At 37.7% G+C, this 21814-nt stretch overlaps 1 protein-coding gene across 1 annotated transcript in view; it reads left to right on the forward strand.

Annotated features, from left to right (window-relative positions):
• VAV3 (vav guanine nucleotide exchange factor 3) overlaps positions 1–21814 on the forward strand; it is a 352634-nt gene that overhangs the window by 220555 nt on the left and 110265 nt on the right. Inside the window, exons 16-17 of the mRNA XM_004420752.3 lie at positions 12480–12581; positions 12893–12993. Of these exons, the coding sequence (XP_004420809.1) occupies positions 12480–12581; positions 12893–12993 (203 nt within the window). The remainder of the gene's footprint in view (positions 1–12479; positions 12582–12892; positions 12994–21814) is intronic.

Raw genomic sequence — 21814 nt, forward strand, 5'->3', positions numbered from 1 at the left:
GAGACTTGACAAAAACAACCTGGATACACTGTTATGATGTTCTTGAATGTTTAGTTGGTAATTGTAAGAGTATGAAATACTTGACTAAGTTAGATCCATTTTCCAGCTAGCTTAGAGATCTGTCCTGCATGTTGGGGACTGTATGGGGAATGGTGTCTCTATTTCAAACAAGTTTAGGTCTCTTTTGAGCTCTAGGATTTGTGTTTTTATCTGATGTATCTTCAGTCCTCATGGAGAAATGATTAATATAAGCTAATATCAATTAAGATAATAATAGCCTTTTATTTGTTATAGAAATTTCTTCTAAATTATAAGGTCTGCTACCTCTAGATCCAGTATTTAAAGATTTGGTACAAATGTTTGCCTTCTCTATAGATAATTTTCGCGTTTGGAACTATTAATTGTTAAATGTGAAAGAGATTTGACTAGCCAAAGCTTGGTGTCTGACTTCAGGGGAGATGATGGCTGTGTAAGTGATGATATGTGGATGGAATAGGTCTTGAAAGGCCTCCCATAGAATTGCTTTTGCTAAGCGATACTTCCGCATCATGTCCTTGGCTCGTATCAGGAAGGGCTAGAAGGGGCAGGTACACAATTGTATTTATAAGGATGTTGTTGAAGACATTGGCTATATATCACACACAGTGTCCCTTTTGTGAAAACCTATTGAGCAATGTTTCTTACACTTTGATGCCAGTAAAATTTATACAGTTATCTTAGAAGTGATCTTGTTTCCCTCTTTGCTTTGGTTGCTGAGAAGTTGAGCACTAAATTTGTAACATATGTTTAACAATTAATTGTATTTTGGGATATATTTTGTATACTAATTTTATTTTACTCTTATACCTTTAATCTCCTTTTGACACTCCATTAAACTTCAACACATTTGTTGCATGCCTGTTTATGCTAGGCTCTGTGCATGATGCTAGAGATACAGTGACAAGCACAATCTGACACAGCTGTGGCCTCATGGAGCTTATAATCTTTTTGGGGAAAAGAAACATTAATCAAATAATCTTACAAATAAATGTAAAAAAGAAACTTGTTACAAATACAATGAAGGAACATTGCATGATACTATGAGACTCTATAATGGTCCTAATTCCTCTTTTCCTGTACTTTATATCCTTTATAATAACAGAGATACATACATACAGAGATACACACACACATATATACATATGTACATATGTATTGATTATAGTATACCTTTACACTCATATTTTCTTGTAAAAACTCTTCTTCAATAGGATTAAATGGCTGATTATTTTCCGTTATGTGGAAGTACCACAATATATTTGTGCAATGCCTTATCATTGGACGTTTAGCTTATTTACAGTTACTCACTATCGTAAGCAACACAATATTGTTTATTTTCATTTCTTTGGAAACCAGGGTTTTCTAGTGGGCTATGTATTAGCAAGAAAAAAAAAAAATACATCCCACCCTCCACACTCAAGAAGTTTAGATAGACTCTAGTTTAATTAGTCAAGGATAGAAGATCTTATTGATAGCAGATAGAGCAGGAACAAAGGCAGCATAGCTCAACTCGCTTTTCTTGAACCCACAACTGCCAGTCACTATCTGCATGGAGCAGCAGCTTGCCTATCCCAGAAAATTCAATTCATACTGCAGCACTACGCTGCATACTTGGGGCTAGCCTCCCATTTTGAAGCACTAACAGTCCGTATGCTTCCATTTAAGGAAATATTTACAAATGATGAGCTCTGTTGGTTCTTAGACTAACAGCAACATCAAAAAATCACATCCCTAAGTGGGACAGGAAGGCGAGAGCACAGCAATCAGTATCCAGGAAGGACCATTTCTAAAAAATGTGTCTGCTGTAGCCTTCCCAGGTTCTGGAACATCCATATCTCTACATTTACTAATGAGGCCGAATACTTTATTACAGGCTTGTCAACCAGTTGTTTTTCTTTATGAATTTCTTGTTCATATCCTTTGCCAAGTTTTCTGTGGGTCAAATTAATCATTGTATTATCATTGATTTGTAATGACTCCTTTTATATCAAGAATATTTTCACATATGTTGCAAACATTTAATTTAGTTTGTCTTTGCTTTATAATTACCTTTGGTATTTTTAGCATGGTGATTAAGAGCACAGGCTTTGAGACATCTTTATATAAGATCCTGTACTTGAGTCAAGTTGCTTAACCTCTTTAAAGCTTGTGTGTATTGTTGTGGTTGTTCCTATTGTTCTTTTTCTGTCTAAAAAGAGTGGATGTAAGGAACAAATTGAATAATGCACATTTATTATAGAAACTTTAGAAAACGCAGATAACTCTAAAATTAACAAAAGTCATTCATAATGCCTCTCCCTATTGTTCACATTTTCATATATGTATGTTAGCTAGTAGTTATGTGTTATATTAATCACAGCTATAGATACAGTTGATTGAAAGTTGTTCTCCTATAATATGTTGCAAATATCTTTCTTGTTTAATATATGTGTTCACTTTATCATTTATAATTGTTGCATAGCATTCCATTGTATAGATGTATTGTAATTTATCTATTTCCTTACTTTTTAATCACATCAGTTCCAATTTTTAGTTATTAAAAGTGCTGTAATGTACCCTTCATGATTACTTCTAATAAGCAGAATTTTACGTCAAAGGATTGGTACATCTTTAAGGTCTTGGATATTTCTACAGCTTCATCCACACTAGGTATTATCTTTTTTCTTTTATCTTTTTTGCCAGTTTGATATGTGAAATGATATCTTATTTAAATTTGCATTTCCACATGTTTTATGTATTTATTGATTGTTTTTATTTCTTTTTTAATAAATTGCCATGTTAATTTCTTTGCTCATTTTTCAATTGGGGTGTTCATTTTTATCTTATAGATTTTCAAGAGCACTTACCTATTGCAAGGACATTAATCTTTTACCATATGTTATAGATATTTTCCTGCTTTCGCTTTTAATTTTTTATTCTTTTTGATTCAAGGAAAATTTTGGGTTTTTAAAAATAAATCCAGCCATCTTTATTTTTTACCCTTAAAGATATGTAAATAGTCATCAGTATTTTCTTCAAGTACTTTTATGTTTTTGTTTTTTGCTTAAAACGAATTTCAGGTTTCTATCTAAATTTTACATTTAAATATAGAATGTAAGCTTCATGAGGGCAGCAGTTTTGTCCATCTTACTCCTTATTGCTGGCTGTATTCATGGCACATCATAGGCATGTAATATATATTTACAAATAAATAATATAAATCTTTAATTTCTAAACTATGTGTCATTATAAAATGGATGCTAGAAATGTAGCTTTCTTACCATTTTCAAAAAGCTGGAAATATATTTTCTAAAATATATTTATAATCTGTTATTTTCCCTCTGTCTGGAACATTCTTTTTCCTTTTCACCTGCTGAATTCTTGATTATCTTTAGATCTCAGCTCAACCATTGTTTCTGTTGGAAGCCTTCTGTGATAATCCATTGACAAGGTCACATTTCAAATTGTAAGTTTTCCTAACACTATCTTTCTTTGTGACACTTATCATACCTATAGTTTCACAATTGTTTGTGGAATTTTTAGATATTTCTTTTCCCCACCAGCACCAAACAGGCAGAGACTGTACTTGTTTTTGTTCATCATGGTATCCCACTGCCTAGCACATATTAGGTATTTAATAAGTTTTTAATGTTTTTTTTGTGTGTGTGAGGAAAATCAGCCCTGCACTAACATCTGCCAATCCTCCTCTTTTTTTGTTGAGGAAGACTGGCCCTGGGCTAACATCCGTGCCCATCTTCCTCCACTTTATATGGGACACCGCCACAGTGTGGCCTGCCAAGCAGTGCATCGGTGTGCGCCCGGGATCCGAACTGGCAAACCCTGGGCTGCCGTAGTGGAGCGCGCGCAGTTAACCACTTGCGCCACTGGGCTGGCCCCAAGTTTTTAATTTTTTGAGTGGACGAATAAATAAATGAACAAACTGCCAGAAAACTCACATATAGAGAGACAGCCCTGATGGCCTGGCTGTTCAAGTTCAGCCTACTCTGCTTTGGTGGCCAGGGTTTGGTTCCTGGGCACAGAACCACACCACTTGTCTGTCAGTAGCCATGCTGTGGTGGCGGCTCACATAGAAGAACCAGAAGAACTTACACCTATACACAACTATGTACTGGGGCTTTGGAGGGGAAAAAGGAATTAAAAAAAAAGAAAAAAGGAGGAAGTTTGGCAACAGATGTTAGCTTAGGGCAAATCTTCCCCTCCAAAAAAAACCAAAAAAACCCTCACATATCAAGTTTTTGCACGTGGTTGGTCCTCTTCAAGACTTTATCTTCTGTATTATTGATCTTCTGTCTGTTTTATTGTCCGTCCCATACAGATTTAATAATGGTACCTTTAGAAAACATTTTAGTATTTCTTAGGTTATGATGACTTCCCCATACTCTCTACAATAATTCGTCTTAGTTTTAAAATTTTCCCAACTAGTCTCACACATTTATTCTTCCAGTTGAATTTTATAATTGTTTGTCAAGTAAAAAAAAAAAAAACTCATTGTATAGTTTTGTGTATGTGTGTGTGTTGGTTTAGGGGGAAGGAATTGTTTTAAATTTATAAGTTAACTTGAGCAGAGGTTGTATATTTATAATAAAATATGCAAGCTTCTTATTCAGGAATTTGGTTATGTAGCTCTTATTTACTTGAATACTTTTTATTTTCCTCAGTTAACTTTTAAATTTTATTTATACACAACCTGAACACTTCCTGCTAGGATTTTTCTTAGACATTTTTGTGCAGGAAAGAGTTAACTCATCGGGCTTGAATTTGCTTTCTTTAGAAGCGTCTGCCTGCACAGTTGGCCTGCTATCATCTGGGAACTTGGGTTTTCAAATGTTCCCTGTGGTGCTAAGTGATAAGGTTATTTGGTGTGCCAAGGGTACTGAATTTCATTGCCTGCCTAGACATTTTTTTAAAGCCATGTGACTTATGATGAGCACCCACTTCCCTTCTGGAAGTTTTTAATGATTGTGGGTGATCATGATGGCAGAGAGCGCCTGTGTGACCTGCCTCTGAAAAAATCCTTGAACCTCTGAGTCTCAAGGAATTTTGCTGGGTAAAAACACTACACACACGTTACTGCATTTCACTGCTGGAGCACACTGGAAGCTTACAGGTGGATTTCCACAAACACCACCTCGTGTCTTTTTCTCTTAGTCTAGTTTCACTAGTTTTGAGTTTCTTCTCTTGCTTTTTCCCAGTAGTCCCAACAATGTCATCTCCAAATGATAATTCTGTGTACTTTTTTACAATATTTACCCCTCACATTTATTTTTCTTGTCATATTAGTTTGATCAGATCTTCCAGAACAATGTTGGATAATATAGTTGACTTCAGAAAACTTTGCTTAACTTCAAAATGATTGTGATAGTGTTAAATTAAACATAAATTTCATTGTCTTTAGCTTGATGTTCTTTATCATAAAGGAAGTATTCCTCAATATCTAGTGTATTTAGAGTTTGATCAGAAGCATGTGATACATTTCATTAAATGTCTTTTTTGGCATGTGTTGAGATGATCCAATGCTTTTTTGGTTCTTTATTAATGTGATAAATTGTCATTATATTTTTTAAATCTTATTTGAAAAAGAGGCATGATATAACTAAGTATCCTGAAGATAATATAGTATTCATATTATTTTAAATGATATTTAAAACTTACTCTGGAGAAGAAGATTAAGTATTGTTGCTTACAGTAATTATTGCCTCTTAAGTAACAGACGTTAATAGAAGTATGCAAGGTGAGATGCATCATCTTGTTATATCATGGAGAATAAAATAATTTAACAGAATAATAAATTGAAAAATTAAAATTGTTCAGCATTTTCTTAAGGGACTTTTATACTGTAATCTATGTCTGGCATTTGTCAAAATATGTATTTTCTGAATTTCACTGATACACACACATAGCTGCGCGTGTGTGTGTGTGTGTGTACATTTTTACATAGCTATGTATTTTTGGTACACAAAAGTGCCTGCTGCATTCAGACAAGTATTTTTCAAAGTACCAGCTTCTGCTTCCAGCTCTCTCACCTTTACTTTCGATGCAGTATGATGAAATAAACTATGTTGTGTGTTGCATAATTGTCACAATGCCCATAGTGGTGATATTTTAATATTGGTAATACTGACAGCGCATGAGACAGCCTGATGTCATAAATCGATTCTTGTCATTTCCTCTCTAGTTAGTCATGATCATTGTAGATGATTTCATTTTGCTAGCATTTGCTTCCTAATTCTAAAACTATATTACTAAGGTGATATCTGGATTTAAAGTTTATGTTAAAATAGAGAAAAATGTTAATTATAAATATATAGGTTTTTAAAATAATGAAGGACTGTATTACTAACTATATTGTCATACTTAGTACTGAAGTATATTTATATCTATGAGTAGCATTATAGTCCTTGTAAAAAGATTAAATATTATTTTCTCACAAGGAAGAGAGGACATAGATAAATAAATTATAACATTTAATTGAAATTCCGTTAATCATTATGTTTTTCTTCAGTTTTGTTTTATATCGGCGAAAAAATCTTTTTGGCATGGTAAAAATGTCTTTATCTCTCTTCTACTCCCTCCAGATTTTCATCTGATAATGTGGCAAAGAGCTTTCTGAAAACAAGTGAAGTAAATGCTTCAGTAAAAGCATATTTTCATGATTTCCATCAACCATATATATGTAACGATTCATTTTCCTAGTAGAAGGTTTGATGACTATAAAGATGAGACAGGTTAAAAAGGAGAAGACAAGCCCTCTGCCCTCAAGCACCGTATAGGCCAGCAGGGAGAAGGACATGCAAGCACTTTTCATGCTCTATGGTGATTTCTTTTAGGAGTTGTACAAAATTAGCGAAAGCCTAGGCGATCTGTTTAACTTGCCATCGGGGTGTCAAGGAAAGTGTTATGGAGGCTGACAAATCGGAAGTTAAGTGTTGCTTCCACCCCCTCCTCTGGTCACTGGCCCCACTAAACCTATCTAACATTATTTTTTGGTATGTCTGGATTATTCTGGGTTCTCCAGAGAAACAGAACAAATAGGATATGTGTGGGTATGTGTGTCTTTTTATTATAAAGAATTGGCTCATGGTGTTATGGAGGTTGGTAAGTCCCAAGAGCTTTAGGGTGAGTTGGCAAGCTGGAGACCCAGGAGAGCTGATAGTGTAATCCAGTTTGAGAGCCAACAGTGTAGTTCCGTCCTAAGGCTAGCCGACTTGAGACCCAGGAAGAGCTGATGTTGAGTCTGAAGGCAAGAAAAAAGCCTGCGTCCCAGTTGGAAGGTAGTCAGGCAGAAAGAATTCTCTCTTACTTGGGGGAGGATCAGCCTTTTTGTTCTGTTCAGGCCTTCAACTGATTGGATGATCTGCCTCACTCAGTCTACCAATTTAAATGTTAATCTCATCCAAAAACAGCCTCACAGAAACACCCGGAATAACATTTGACCAAAAATCGGGATACCCCATGGCCCAGTCAAGTTGACGCATAAAATTAACCATCACAGTGTCACAGATGATGCTCTGGTAAACCTGATCTAGTCACTGTTCTAGGAACACTTGATACTCAGTTCTGAACTTTCAATCTTGTTTTTCCCCCAAACTTACATCACCTTCCCTTTTTCCTTTATCTACCAAACACCACTTATTCTTTTGACTTTGTCCAACTAATATAGCCACTAATTGATGTCGCTTTTTATTTCTTTAGTCTTTAATTATAATTTTTTTTTTTATTTCATGGATGTGAACTATGGTTTCTCTAACTCAATGGACAATTTCCTGAGGACAGTGACTATGCTTTTTCTTTTTTCTTTAGCCCTTTTCCCTTTAAGTAGCAGAATACTTAAGGTATAGATAGTAGCACTTGTTAATTAATTTATTCAACCACATCAACTTAATATATATTAGATAGGAGACACTGTGTTAGGTCCTGGCAATATAAACATAAAAAGCATAGAACTAGCTTTCTGGTAGTGGGAAGCAGATAGTAAGTGGTTATAATACAGTGTAGAACTATACTAGAGGGCTGAAAAAGTACTTTGGGAACCCAGATGACGTGATATCATTATCTTTATCATGTGGATTCATGGAGGATTTTATCAAAGGAGTCACCTTTTTTATCTGGTTCTAAATGAGGACCCAGGTAAATTAACATTTGCAAGTTAGGGGAAACATTTCAGGCAGTGAATGGACTGCAAAAATACAGAGTTATGGAAGAAGAGAATATGTTTGGGAAATATGAGAAGGTCTACAGTGTATGGCTTGTGGGTGTTTGTGAAAGAAGAGGTAGCTAAAGCTAGAGCTTAAAACACTTTGTATGCCATTGCTAGAAGTTCTGACTTTATCCCCATAGGCAATAGGAACCAGAAGAAATCTTCAAGGGAGGGAGGACATAATCATATTTTTATTTTTGAAGGTAATTCTGGGTATAGTGTGGAAGATGGCCTTAAACAGCGAGAGAAAGTAGGAGATGGAATAATTAAGAAGATCATTGTAACAATTTAGTTGAGAGATATTGAGGACTTGAATTAGCTAATGAGAAGAGAGAATGGAACCTGAATTTTTGAGGAGGTCTTTTTAAGGTTGAATCAACAGAAATTGGTCGCAGTTTCAAGGAAGGAGAAATTGGAGCAGAGGAAAGGTTAAGAGAAAATGAGTATGTCGAGGGTATGAGGGGGAGGGAAAAATTTATTGTGACACTCAAGTTTCTAGGTTGGAAGATGGAGTGACTAGTGATGGATTGATCAGCAATTGATTAGAGTCGGATATGTCAGTATGGAGTTGAGTTTTGTATGTGCTGCATCTGAGATGCCTGAGGAGCGGTTGGGAATGCAGATGTGGAGAATGGAGAAGACACCCAGGCCCGGGGGAGGCACGTGGTCCTCCTCAGTTTAGCGCCAGCCGTGGAGCCAGTTGAGAAGAGGAGATAATCTGAGGAGAACATGGAAAGTTTAAGGAGACCTAAAAGTATCAACATGCCTTACCCTGTAAATATTTGATTGACTGATTAACTGTTTTAATAATGGGCCCTGTATGAAGCAAAAGAAATGGGAACATTTTATTGAGAAATCTACAAAATAACACCCAAGTTGTCATAAGTAAACTGTCATATATCAAAGCAGGTTACTGAAATGGAATCCTTTATGTATAGCTGCGTGAATGAGCAAGTGAGCTAACCTATATTTGATCCTCAGTTTTCATCAGTAGACAACCCAACCCCATAATTGGTCTCGCTATGTCCTCTCTTGCTTTACGGCAAGGAATTCTCTACATGGTAGCCACAAAGATTGTTTTTTTGTCAACTAAGTGTAATTTCAATCCCTGTATAAGATCTCACGTCTTTCCTTGGCCCCTGCCAACTTCTCTTACCTCACATCCTACATCTGCCCTCTTCACTCACTGAGCTCCAGCCAAAGGATCCTTCTTGCTGTTCCTGCCTTAGGGCCTATGTATATGGTAGGTACTCAGTAAATATGAAATGAATGAATGACGGCCTTGTAGGTTTATTGTGGGAAGCAAATGTGAAAAAGTATATGAAGAGCCTGTTAATGTGCTTGGTGCATTGGAGATGTGCAGTAAATGCCACTTTTGATCATTTTTGTCTTTGTGTTACCCAGTCTATAATCTTGATGTTTTTCTATCCTCTTCTGCCCCATCTACCAAAACTCTTCCCATCCAGCCAACTTACTGTCTTTAAGTTTTTGCATCCCTACAGGCTATGGGCCATGTGTGTTGACATCTCTCTTCTCTTCAGCTGTCACTTGATGTGACTTCATCTAATTCCCTGGGTTTTTTCATACATGTCTTCTCCTGAGTAACCCCATTTCTTATTGTCCTTAAATAATTATGTATGGATTCCTGGTGTCAAGGACACTGGACCTATAAGAACTTTCTTTCATGAAATTCCCAGAAGAAGGGGAATCCTCTGGGGACTCGGTCCCAAGACTGCTGAGGGACTCTTCACCACTCATAAAGCACTGTCCTGATCACATCATTATTATATGGATTTGGAATCAGCAATTCATAAATTATAGCCAGTACTTATTGAATACCAACTCTGGGCCAGGCAAAGTCCTAAGCACTTTACATACATTACCTCACTTTGTGAGTGTGATTTTATTAGTATTCCTATTTTAAACTTACTCACTTGCCCAAGGTCACACTGCTATAGTGATTTGCAAGTTAGGATTTCAGCCCAGGTGGTCTAATTTCAGATTTCCGCCCTCAACTATGCTTTGATATTTTATAGTGCCTCAGTAGCAGTTCCAGGGTCGTAGAGTTAACTTTTATTCTTTAGTGTTTGATGTTAAATTTTTAAAATAAAATGCAGTTATAGTGTAAAAAAAATTCCAACAGTTCCTCCCGTTCTACCCATACCACTTCAAGTCTCATTTCCCTTATGGCAACTACTGTTAACAATATTTTCAGAATATTTTTCTTATTATGAGATTTTTCTTTTTAACCTCTTAGTGTGATTCTCCTATCAGCTTTTTGTCCTCTGAAAAGTCAGCTTATTCCTAGTTAGTTGGTGAAAGTGTTAAATACAAATGGTTCAAAGGCAACTTTGATAGATACATGTACAACTGGGTTGACCCTAAGAGAAGGGTGTTCCACCTATGTCTCAAGCAGACTTCTAAAATTAATTAAATTCTTACCTGTTTGGGAACCATTCACATGAGTTTCTGCCTGAAGGAGACCTAATTTTATTCTAAAACTCCAGGCTGATGAATTCTTCAAGTTCCCAGGACCGAAGCTGTTATTTGACAATTCATCTATGACTGTATCACCTTGATGCTCAGAGAAAAAAGAACAACCCTTCCTGGCTAAGGAAATGGGATTCGATGCTTTTGTCAATGCCTGGTTTTATGGTCTCAAGAGTCAAATGTTTTCTGAACAATGTGAAGAGCGTCTTCTTTTTAGATCTTTATCTTTCCTCTACTCCTCTCTTCCTGAAGAAGAGTTCTATCATTTTTAACCAGGAACACAAAAATGCCTCTATGGAAATGGCCATGCTTTTCAGCATGCAGAGGAATGTTTTCCTAAAAAGTGAGGTCACCAGCAGCACAGAGCAGAGAAATCCCAGATGGCACTAATATTTGATTTCATTTTTAGCACGCTCATATTCAGCAGATGGATTGGAAGGCTGACCTCTCTGACACTTCTGCATCACTGCCTGCTACCCCAATTGCCTTTGTGAATGTTTTTTCATAAGGCTTCTCCTGGTACCTCGGAGATTGATGCCTGGTCGCCCGCCCGCGTTATGCTTCATTACACTGAGGCTCTGTGTAGTTGAGAGTCGCTTGATTCCATAAAGGGGGAAATCCTAGCTCATCAGCATCTCAAACTTTTCCTGCAATCTCTCAAATTTCTTGTAACGTCTTGGAGAGCATCATCTTAGCTTTCTAGGTGTACCTCTGACTTGTATCTGTTTTTAACTTATCCTTTTCTAATTTTTTTGCTTTTTTCTGTGACATGAATAAATTGAGAATAACATTAAAAACCCTCTAGAAATGGCTAAATTTAACTATTTCCCACATCCCTGCTAGACACAAACATCTAATTCTATTAAGGTGAATATTGTTGAATTCCTCCTTGCACTATAGCCTCAGAAGCTAAAAGGACAGAGCTGGGTTGGAGTTCGCAACTCTGCCGTCTCCTTTGATTTAGAAGGAGTTTCCTTGTTTGTAAACTGTGATATGATTAGTGCCTAGCAGGTCGCATTGGTCTTATGGTTAAAGGAGATAATGAACGTCAAGTGGTTGTCACAGAATCGGCAAGGAGGAAACACACAGTGAATGTCAGTTTGCAGTATGCTTAATATTTTTTTGTATATGTGTATAATATAAATAAAATATAAACCATAAAGGATAAAATAATTTTGTTTAGTTTTTATTTGGATTGCAAGGAAAGTGAATATTTTTTAAGGAGGAAGTTTTTATGATCAGACGGATGCTTTGTTTCAAAACTTTTTTTACAATTATTTGACTCACTTTTGTAGATCATTATATAATCTACATACCTATTTAGAGATGGCCTCTGTGGAAATGCAGTACCCTCTTCCCCTCCCTCTTGCCCTCTTCAGCTAGTTTATATTTTAGTGACGTGGCTAGAGAAAAGAAACTTGCACACAGCGTGAATAGCCAGCAGGTTATTTGTGTTTTTCCTGGCAGGTTGACCTACGTGGCCATCCTGTAAAGTTCTCTGAGAACACTCAATTCTGAGGAGGATTAGGTTGCTTCAGTCCTTACATGTTGCTGCTTCTCCCACAATCAGATTTGGGTGCATGTTTTAATGCAAAGCATACTTTTGGCTTAGAAAGCATTGCATACTGAATAGCCTTTTTGCTTGAATCAGGTCTCTCCCCGATGTAATGTTCATGGACTTAGGTTTTAGGTAACTAGCCTGCTGCTTTATTGTGAAACTCTCTTTAGGAAGTTACTTTTTTCCTTTTTATAGATCTAACATAAGGCCAGACTATGCAGACTCCAATTTCCATGAGTTCAAGATGCACACCTTCAACCGGGTTACATCCTGCAAGGTCTGCCAGATGCTCCTGCGGTAAGCTTGCTCAGTCTTGTTTTTCAGTTTAAAAGAACTGGTGTAATTGCTGAGTGTTTCCGACTTTTCTAATATCCAGCCAAAATGATTTGAAGTGGGGATGTTATCCTAACAGTTTGCAACCAACAGATCTTTCCTCAGCCTTGTACCTGATACAGCCCCTTCAGAACCCCCAGGAAGGCCCTCTCCCTCTGCTAAGATGACTTTGCATAGCACTGAGTTCTCTTTGTTTTCCTTTCTTGTGCTAATGATTTCATATAGGCAGAATTTAGCACCTTTTAACATTATCACTCTCTAATTTTACCTTTCAGAGGAACATTTTTTCAAGGCTATTTATGTTTTAAGTGTGGCGCGAGAGCACACAAAGAATGTTTGGGAAGAGTAGACAGTTGTGGCAGAGTTAATTCTTCTGGTAAGTCATGTTTATTGTTGTGATTCTGCTTTTAATTAGGACATAAAACTTGCTAAACATAATTAAGGCCTGATTTACTCTTAATATGTGTTTATTGTAACATATCTGCTTTTGAAATTCACTTATAAGCACAATTAGAAAATTGTTTGAAATTCGTGTGACTTTTATACTTCCCTGGGAGAGGGCTTCAAGAGGGGCACAGAAGGTTTCATGTCACCCATTTCATTCACCCCAACCCCTCAATCTCCCTACCACTCTACACCTACAGCCAAAACACGCAAATAGAGTAACAAAAACAAAACAAAAAATGATTCTTCTATCTTTAGTTCTTAATTTCTCCCTTTTTCTCTTAAATATTCAGCTCAGAAATGCTAATGATGCCAGAAGTAAACCACACAGACTAATTCATGAATTAATGAATAGAATATATTGTCATTTTCCAGCATTTCCCAAAGAGCATATATCCTTTGGATTTTGTGTAAATATTTTCCCCTTGGTTTTTAAAAATAATGCTCCGTGATTGTTACATGAGCCAGTTTCTAGGATTGTTGGCAATTATGCATTCGGTAGCCTTTTGCCTCTCTCTGCTCCTCTTGGGCTCTCTTCCTTCTCTGTCTTTTCTGGCCTCTTTATTCTTTCTCTTTCTTCTTCTTTCTCTTTGTCCTTTTCCCCTGAGTTTCTCTGTGTTTTATCAATAAGACCTTTCAAAATCAGTAAAACTTTTTGAACAGAAGAAAGGGATCTTTAACAGCTTGAGTTCAAAAGGTAGCCATGTCAACCTTTGATTTTCCCAAAGGAAAAGGTGGACATTGAATTACTTTGGATAATGTGAAGAAGAGTGAAACAGAGAATAATAGCTCATTTCAGAGCTGAGTTCAGAAAACAGGCATTTGTAGAAAAGGTGTGAATCCTATTAGAGGACCGAGATCATAGCACATTCCTCTCACTTTGCTCCTTCGGTAGACATTTTTCAAGGGCCCCAGGAGCCATTCTCTATTCCAGGCATGGGCAGCTGCAAGGAGAAAGATCCCAGCTTAGTTGAGCACCTGCACTGCGCCCACCCTGCCTAGGCCTCTGCCAGGACCCCCTGCGTGGACTCATTCACTCCTCAGAACAGCCCTTCCCCGATTCTGAGGGGTCAGAGGGCTTATACAACTCACTCAAGGTCTGTTACGTAAAGGAAACAGATTAGCAGCCACTCATGTTTCTGAAGGTCAGAAACGGTTTACAAAGTTGTAAAATATAAAAGAAATATTATATATTATTATTGTTATTCTTTAATTGTCTACCTGATACAGTTTGTCACTTAAATTTTTGTTGTTCCTTCTTTATGTGCCCCATTGTTTAATCTCTTTGAGGACAGTTAACATGTTATTTGCTCATGGTAGGCCAATGTATTTGTATAAACCCCATAGCCCTGTCTTATGAGTTTCAGTCTGTGAAGAATATACAGTGATCCCATAGTTAGCATGGTTCTTGCATTCTAAAGGAGAGTAGTTTCAAGTCCAGCAGAGATGATTGAAAATCTAGCCCTGCTGTTTGCTAGCTGCATGAGCTGGGGGAAGTTACTTAAACGTTGAGTTTTGTTTATTCATCTGTAAAATGGAAATTAGAGGACTATTGTGAGGATCAAATAAAATAATGTTGATGCTTAGCACAGTGCCTGGGCACAATAAGAAAAGTATTTTTTAATCCAAGGTGTTATGATGAGAAGTCAATTTTTTTGAAGGGGATGGGCTTAATCTGTATTTTTTTGCTTTTAAGATGTGGAGCAAATGTAAATAGAAAAATTAGTGAGCACTGAACTTTGAAGTAATATACATGAATGACACTAAAAGGATTTTAAATTTTTAACTTGCATATAAAGAGAAAGCCAATAGGAAACAGTTGGGAATTCTGGTCTAGCCAAATACAAAACAAGAGTGGTGTATGCCCAGCGTCTATACCTGGGTCATTGTTTCAGTGTGTTCCGTCCTTAGATGAGTGCTCTGTGTAGGGAGACAGTGTGGGATGGCAGTAAAGCCTACCAGCTCTGGGGTCTTGGGTTTGAATCCGGCTCCGCAACTTCCTCGCTGGGTGACTTTGGACCCCAGTTGCTTAACCTTTGTAATTCTTACTTTCTTCCCTTATAAAATAGGGATAATAATAGTACCTACCCTTCACAGATTTTCTTTTAAACAAATGCCAGTGCCAGGTACTTTTCTAAGTGCTTTACCACTATTAACTCATTTTGTCCTATAAAAATTTTGTAAAGTTGGTTGTATTGCTATTCTTATCTTACAGATGAGAAACTGAAGCACAGAGAAATAAGTAACTTGTCTAAATTACCCAATCAGTAGTGCGAAGATTGAAATTCAGGCAGTCCAGGTCCTGAGTTTGTTCTTAACCCCTGGCCTATGCCTCCAGTCCTGTGAATTAGCTCTGATGATACATGTCAGATGTGTCAGGGCCTGCCCTCTCTGCATGGAATATCTCAGAACTGGAAGAAATTTTGACACCTTTAGTTCTAGGGCCTCTTACTTTAAAATGAGGAAACTGAGTCATAAAAATATGAAATGAGTATGATTAAGAATAAGACTGTTCGGGGCCGGCCCGGTGGCATAGTGGTTAAGTTCGTATGCTCCTCTTCGGCGGCCCGGGGTTCGCAGGTTCAGATCCCGGGCGTGGACCTACGCACTGCTCTTCAAGCCATGCTGTGGCAGGCATCCCATATAAAGTAGAGGAAGATGGGCACAGATGTTAACCCAGGGCCAATCTTCCTCAGTAAAAAGAGGAGGATTGGCAACAGATGTTAGCTCAGGGCTAATCTTCCTCACCAAAAAAAAAAAGAATAAGACTGTTAGTGCCCTGCAGATTATAGATAATCCTTACTTATAGATGTCTTTCATTAAAAGATAGCATCAGGGCCAGCCCCATGGCTTAGTGGTTAAGTGCACGCGCTCCACTGCTGGCAGCCCGGGTTCGGATCCCAGGCGCGCACCGACGGACCGCTTCTCTGGCCATGCTGAGGCCACGACCCACATACAGCAACTGGAAGGATGTGCAACTATGACATACAACTATCTACTGGGGCTTTGGGGGAAAAAAAAAAAAAAGGAGGAGGATTGGCAATAGATGTTAAAAAAAAAAAAAAAAGCATCAGTCTCTGAACTTTGTTATATAATTCATTATAAAGCAGGAAAAAGTTTTTTAGACCTCTGACTAGATTTGCTTCTTGAAGTCTTGAGCATAAATCTGTTGCTCTGTTGATTTTCTCTCTGCCTTGCATCCTTGTATTGTCCTCCATTCTCCTTCTGTTGTATACATCTGTGTCCTTATTCTCATTCTCTCTCACCACCCCCTCCTTCTCTCTCTCTCTCTCTCTCCCTCTCCCTTCCTCTCCTCTCTCTTTCTCCCCTTCATTCTCTCCTCTCTTTCTGTCTTTTTCCTCCTCAAGATTTTTAACAGACCTGTGGCATTGAATCCCCATAGTCAGGTAATTAGCGGTATGAAGTAGTAAGAACCTACCCAGGAGGCTTCCCTTTTTTGCCTTCAGGTTAGGATTTGCTGGATAGCCCTTATAAGGGGCCTTATCCTCAGGGTGAAGAGGAATCTCTGTTACAGCTCTATCAGCAGGCTTTTCTCCTGCACGCCCAAACAGATGTTCTCTAAAAGTTGGAAGTCATGACATAGTCTCCTCACTGCACTGGTGTAGGTAGTAACTGTGGGTAGCATGTGAGTTTGAGCTTGGTGGGTCTCATGTAAGTGTGGTCAAATAGGTAGTATTTTGAGATCATGGGCAAGCTAGACTTGATGAGCTATTTTCCAGCCTGCAGAGAATCCCAACATTGGCTTAAGCTTTGCACAATCCTTTGCTTCAGCATCTAGGAACTGCTTGCAGCAGTTCAGCAGTGTAGTTTTCTGTGCCTGGTATGATATTTGGGGAAATGTGGGTGTGGGGAGGAGGGCAGGAGGAAGGACAAGGTGTATCAGGGGCTGGAGACATAGTTAACTTGAATGGGGCTTTTGTATGAAGGAGAGTGTGATATCATTTCAGGAGAACTTGACTTTGGGGGAAGTCATCCCAACAGCCAAATTTAAAGCAAGTGAATAGTATTAATTTGAGGCAAACTCTAAAGCTTACATAATTCAGGTTCCACCGTAAAATTAAATCATAGGTGGTTTGAGATTGACCCCAACTTTACAGAGCTTTATAGCTCCATTGCTTAATACAGTCTAACTGTATTAATATATAGTTATTAATATATAACTATATTCACAAGAGCCAAAAGGAGATTCTGATTGGCTCGGTGTGAGTCAGGAATTTACTTGTGGTCCAGAAAACTGTGGCTAGTAGGAATAGTTAAGTTACTATAAACATTGGATAGTTGGGGTAGAACGCAATTGCAAAAAGTGGAACATGCCATTTTCATTGAACATTGGACATGTTTATAGATAAGGGAGTGGTCAGGTAGAGAAGAGGCACTAGTTGTACAAAATGACACAGTAACCCAGAGTCTAAGCGAAGGCCAGAGAATCTTCCACTCCACCTTTTAATTGCCAAATCCACTGGTCATCACATTTCAGGCCTTACCTTAATGACCTTTCTCTATCGTTTGGCCATTAACCAATCTCCTTTACATTCTCTTTCACATCCCACCACATCCCCCTATGCCATCCTTTGGAGACCTGGTTAATTTCAGTGACATTAGCTACAAACTACATCCCGGGTAGGTAAGGCTCTAACCCCACGTAAGGCTTTTCTCCTGAACTCTGGATTCAAAATTTCTGTCTTCTCCTTACATAACCCTTTCCAGGCGTTCTCTGCAGTGACCTCAAATTTCACATATCTAAAACCAACCTCATTAGTCGCTACTGCAAACTTCTTTCTCCTATTCTTTGTCTTAGTTAAAGGTACACCATCTATACACTCACCCAAACCTGAGTGTCAGCCTTGATTTACCCTCTCTGTCATCTTCATTCACTTACCTGTTCTTCTTAGTTCTCCTCCTGAGTCTCTCTAGAATACACTGATACAGTATTGCTATAGATAAAAAATACCATTGTCTCTTGTTTGGACAACTACAAAAGTCTCCCAACTCCATGCTATTAATCTTACTCCTTCTATACAATTTCCCACATGATCTTTATTAAGTCAAGTCTGATATATCGCTCTTCTACTCACTATGCCTTCCATTCCTTACAGAGTAATGTCTCAACTTCAATTAGACTATGAGCCTCTCACTGATAAGAACCATGCTTAATGGATATTCTGACCTCTGGGAAGCCATGGTGGATGATGACTGAGTGGATAGACTGACAAATAGATGGACAGATAAATGAGTAGAACTGTAGTGCACCAGGACCCTGAAGATCACTATAATCTTAGAAACAGAAGCAGGAGAAGGCTGTGGGAGAATATACACATTTTGGTTCCACCCTTATAGAAACTAGAGCTTGACTGGATGTAGCATAAGTGGAATAAAAACCTTATCTGAATCCCTGGCTGGTACTTTAAGAATGAATGATATAAAACTGGGTAGTCTTTTTGCATTCCTTTCTAGTGTTTATGCAAGAAAAGGCTCATGCCCTGTGCGTTAATCATCAGGCCTTTGACAAGGGACGCCTGGGTTAGGTTAATAAGTAGCAAGAAAGTGAACCAGCTCACAGAACACCTGATGACAAAAATACCTCTGTTTTTGGAGAAATCTACTCCCTGATCCAGTCAATTCCAGTTTTAGAATTCTTGCTTCAATCTTACTGTTTCTTCTCCTTGAAATACCCTCCCTTTTCTCCCTACAGTTCCAAGATCCTACTCTTCCTTCTCCAAGCTTTTTGCCAATCGTTTAATCTCACCTTGACCACCCAATGGGAGTCTGATTTAAATTGTTCTCTGATTAGTTTATGTGTAGGTTTTATGTATTTGCCAAGGTTATGCTGTGTTGTGGTAACTAAAAACTCCCAAATCCCAGTGGCTTTAATGTAGAAAAGTTTATTTCTCTCACACACACTATTTGCTGTGGGTGCCATGGCCTTCCAGGATAAGCTCCCTTCGAAGTAATGGCTTGGGGATCCAAGCCAGTTCCGTCTTGTGACTCTGCCAGTTCAACCCATGGACTAGAAGTGAGCAATGCCATTTTGTTTATCGTAGTCCATTGGTTAAAACCAGTCGTATGACCTCAACTTACTTGCAAGGGAAGCTGGACAATGTAGTGGAACACATGGACTATTTGGTGAGCGCTACTGTCTCTGCCACTTTTTATTTCCTCTTGGAGGTTATATGCTCCTTCACTGTAGGGAACGTGTTTCTCATCTTTTGTCATCACCGCTTAGTAGCAAGTCCAAAGTCAGGATGCTTAATATCAAGTTGTTATTCCTTTTTCCCCAAATGGGAATATTTCAACCCAGATACAATCCTTAAAAGTGTTGGATGTGGCTAATTACTAACCACTAAGCATTTGAAATAGCTCTTAGGCACTTCTTTTTGTGAAAGTTAAGCTTTTTTGGATGTTGTCTTCCTTGGGTTCAGAAACCTTTTATATTTCATGCTCTATATCCCTTAAATTTATCTAGTCTTCATTCTTCCTTGAAATAATAATTACTTGGCAAAAATACAGTGTATTTCTGAACGAGGGAAGTAATTCATTCATATTAATATTTGACTATGACAGATTATTAAGTCAAGTACATTTGAAGTATGGAAAGAAAGTGTTTTAAGTTTTTTTTTTATACTTTTAAGACAAACTGTGCAACATGGAAACAAATTTGAAGGTTGGGTGATTAGTTTATGTCATAACATTTGAGAATTTGCATGGATATAAAGAACAGGCAGTTCCCCTCTCTTTTTCCACTGAACTTGAGTTGACTCCTTCACATTCACCATGGCAACCTCAACGATTAACATGTACATGGACTCTGAAGTGTGCTGCCAAAACTTTCCAACCTTAATAATGAATAGGTATGAACTGCATTATATGAGACTCTCAACAAGTCACTGCACAGCTGATGTAATTCTAAGGTGGTATTTCTTTCTCTCAGTATACCACCATGAAGGTCCAGTCCTAGACTGCAACCTTTCGGGACATTTGTGTTTTTCTTTTGCTATAATATATGGCCAAAGCCCTTTGGTCCCCTTCTTACCCTGACGTTGATCAATATAGCTTGCTTTGCATCCTCTCAGTTTAAACAAAGAAAGTAACATCAGAAGGCAAATATTGCTGGAGCAGACGCCTTTGGTTTAATGCATCTTTTCTTTTAGTGGGAATGCAAGCCTCAGCTGCTCTAATATTTAACATCGCTCTTTTATCTAGACCAGCTGCTGCTCCTGCTGCCACTATAGCTTCCTAATTGGAAGGAAGTTGCCTCAGTATTCTGATGGTTTAAACCTGCAAGATTGCTACCTAGAACCTGCACTCCAAATTGGCATCCGAAATGACTCTTTTGTAAACAGTATTGCAATATTTTATCATAAGAGATGAGCTTTTAGAGTACAATTTTATTTCAGCCTTCTACCACTAGGCATTTTATCATGTGACTTTTACATGAACTGAGGCTTGATCATTGATTTCATAACCAAAAAATGACTTTGGTTCCACTTAATATTACTTAAAGCCTTTTACATAAATTATTCCTCTTTTTTAACTAATCAAGACAATTTTATACTCTAGGGTAGTTATTATTCCTTCCATTTAACTACATGGGTCAGTTTAATGATATATTAATAATTAATAAAGTGACCTAGAAACTGTTATGTGGTTGGATTCCTGTTAGAGCTCCTGAAAAGACTTGAAATCAAAGCCTCTTTCCAAGTATTATTTACAGTTTTTTCTTTTTCAAAATATTGCTCTAGGTGTGAGTGGTGAACATAGCATTTGTGCAACTTCCTCCAAAATTTGACTAGTCCAACTGTCTTTTAGTTTTAATGTTTCACAAAAATAGCATGTTAGCCATGATGACAAAGTACCTTCAAAAGCTGTACTGATAATTACTTTTCTCTGACCTCTTTTGAGACAAGTGGTCTTACTGGACATTGATTTGTTTAGTCTTAAGAAATAGAACTTCAGATAAGAGACAAAGCAAATTGTGTAATAATGCACTGAGAGCCACTTGTATTGGAAAAACAAATATAATAGGACTGAATTTTATGTTTAAACAAATGAATTATATGATGTGAGTCGAAAGCCTCAGTGAAAACCATTTCTCTTACATAAATATGCACATTGAGCCTGTGCTGGCATAGAAGAGGGAGTTCTGCAAAGGCTCCCAGCACCCTAGTAACACCACTTCTCTGAATTACATTAAACCAGTTGGGACAGGATGAAAGAATGAAAGGTATAAACCCCTTGAGGGCCTGTGAGTCACCATCTGGAAAGGTTCTTGAAAGGGTAAGAACATTATATAGTTTGATCAATAGGAGCCTGAGAAATAGGCTGCAGGGTAAAGACAAGTTGAGGAATAAAAATTTTTGGAAACTTGAAGAATTGAATTACTATCCTAAGGAAGTTCCCAGGCGAAGAAGAGAGTGAGAGAAAGAGAGACTTTTTCATCAGATCTCAACCAGCAACCTTTCTGTTTGGTCAGAATTCAGCCAAAATAGATTTGATGATTATCAGCCCTTATTATCTTAATCTTGATGCACAACTGTGACACACACAGAGGTTTTTAGATATGTAAGTGCCTGCCATAGTAGTTTTGGGTACATATCAAGAGGAAGTAAAAGATGCTGTTGCAGACTGCAAAATTAGAGCAACTTTTCCATGGAATACTTCATCGAAAGAGGTTTTTATTCTATTTTTCTAGCCAGTATGCACTTTTACTTTGAAAATGTGTGAAACAGTGTTGC

Source organism: Ceratotherium simum, chromosome 2 (assembly GCF_057802395.1).
Source record: "Ceratotherium simum simum isolate JZ-2026a chromosome 2, ASM5780239v1, whole genome shotgun sequence".
In the NCBI taxonomy this organism is placed as follows: domain Eukaryota; kingdom Metazoa; phylum Chordata; class Mammalia; order Perissodactyla; family Rhinocerotidae; genus Ceratotherium; species Ceratotherium simum.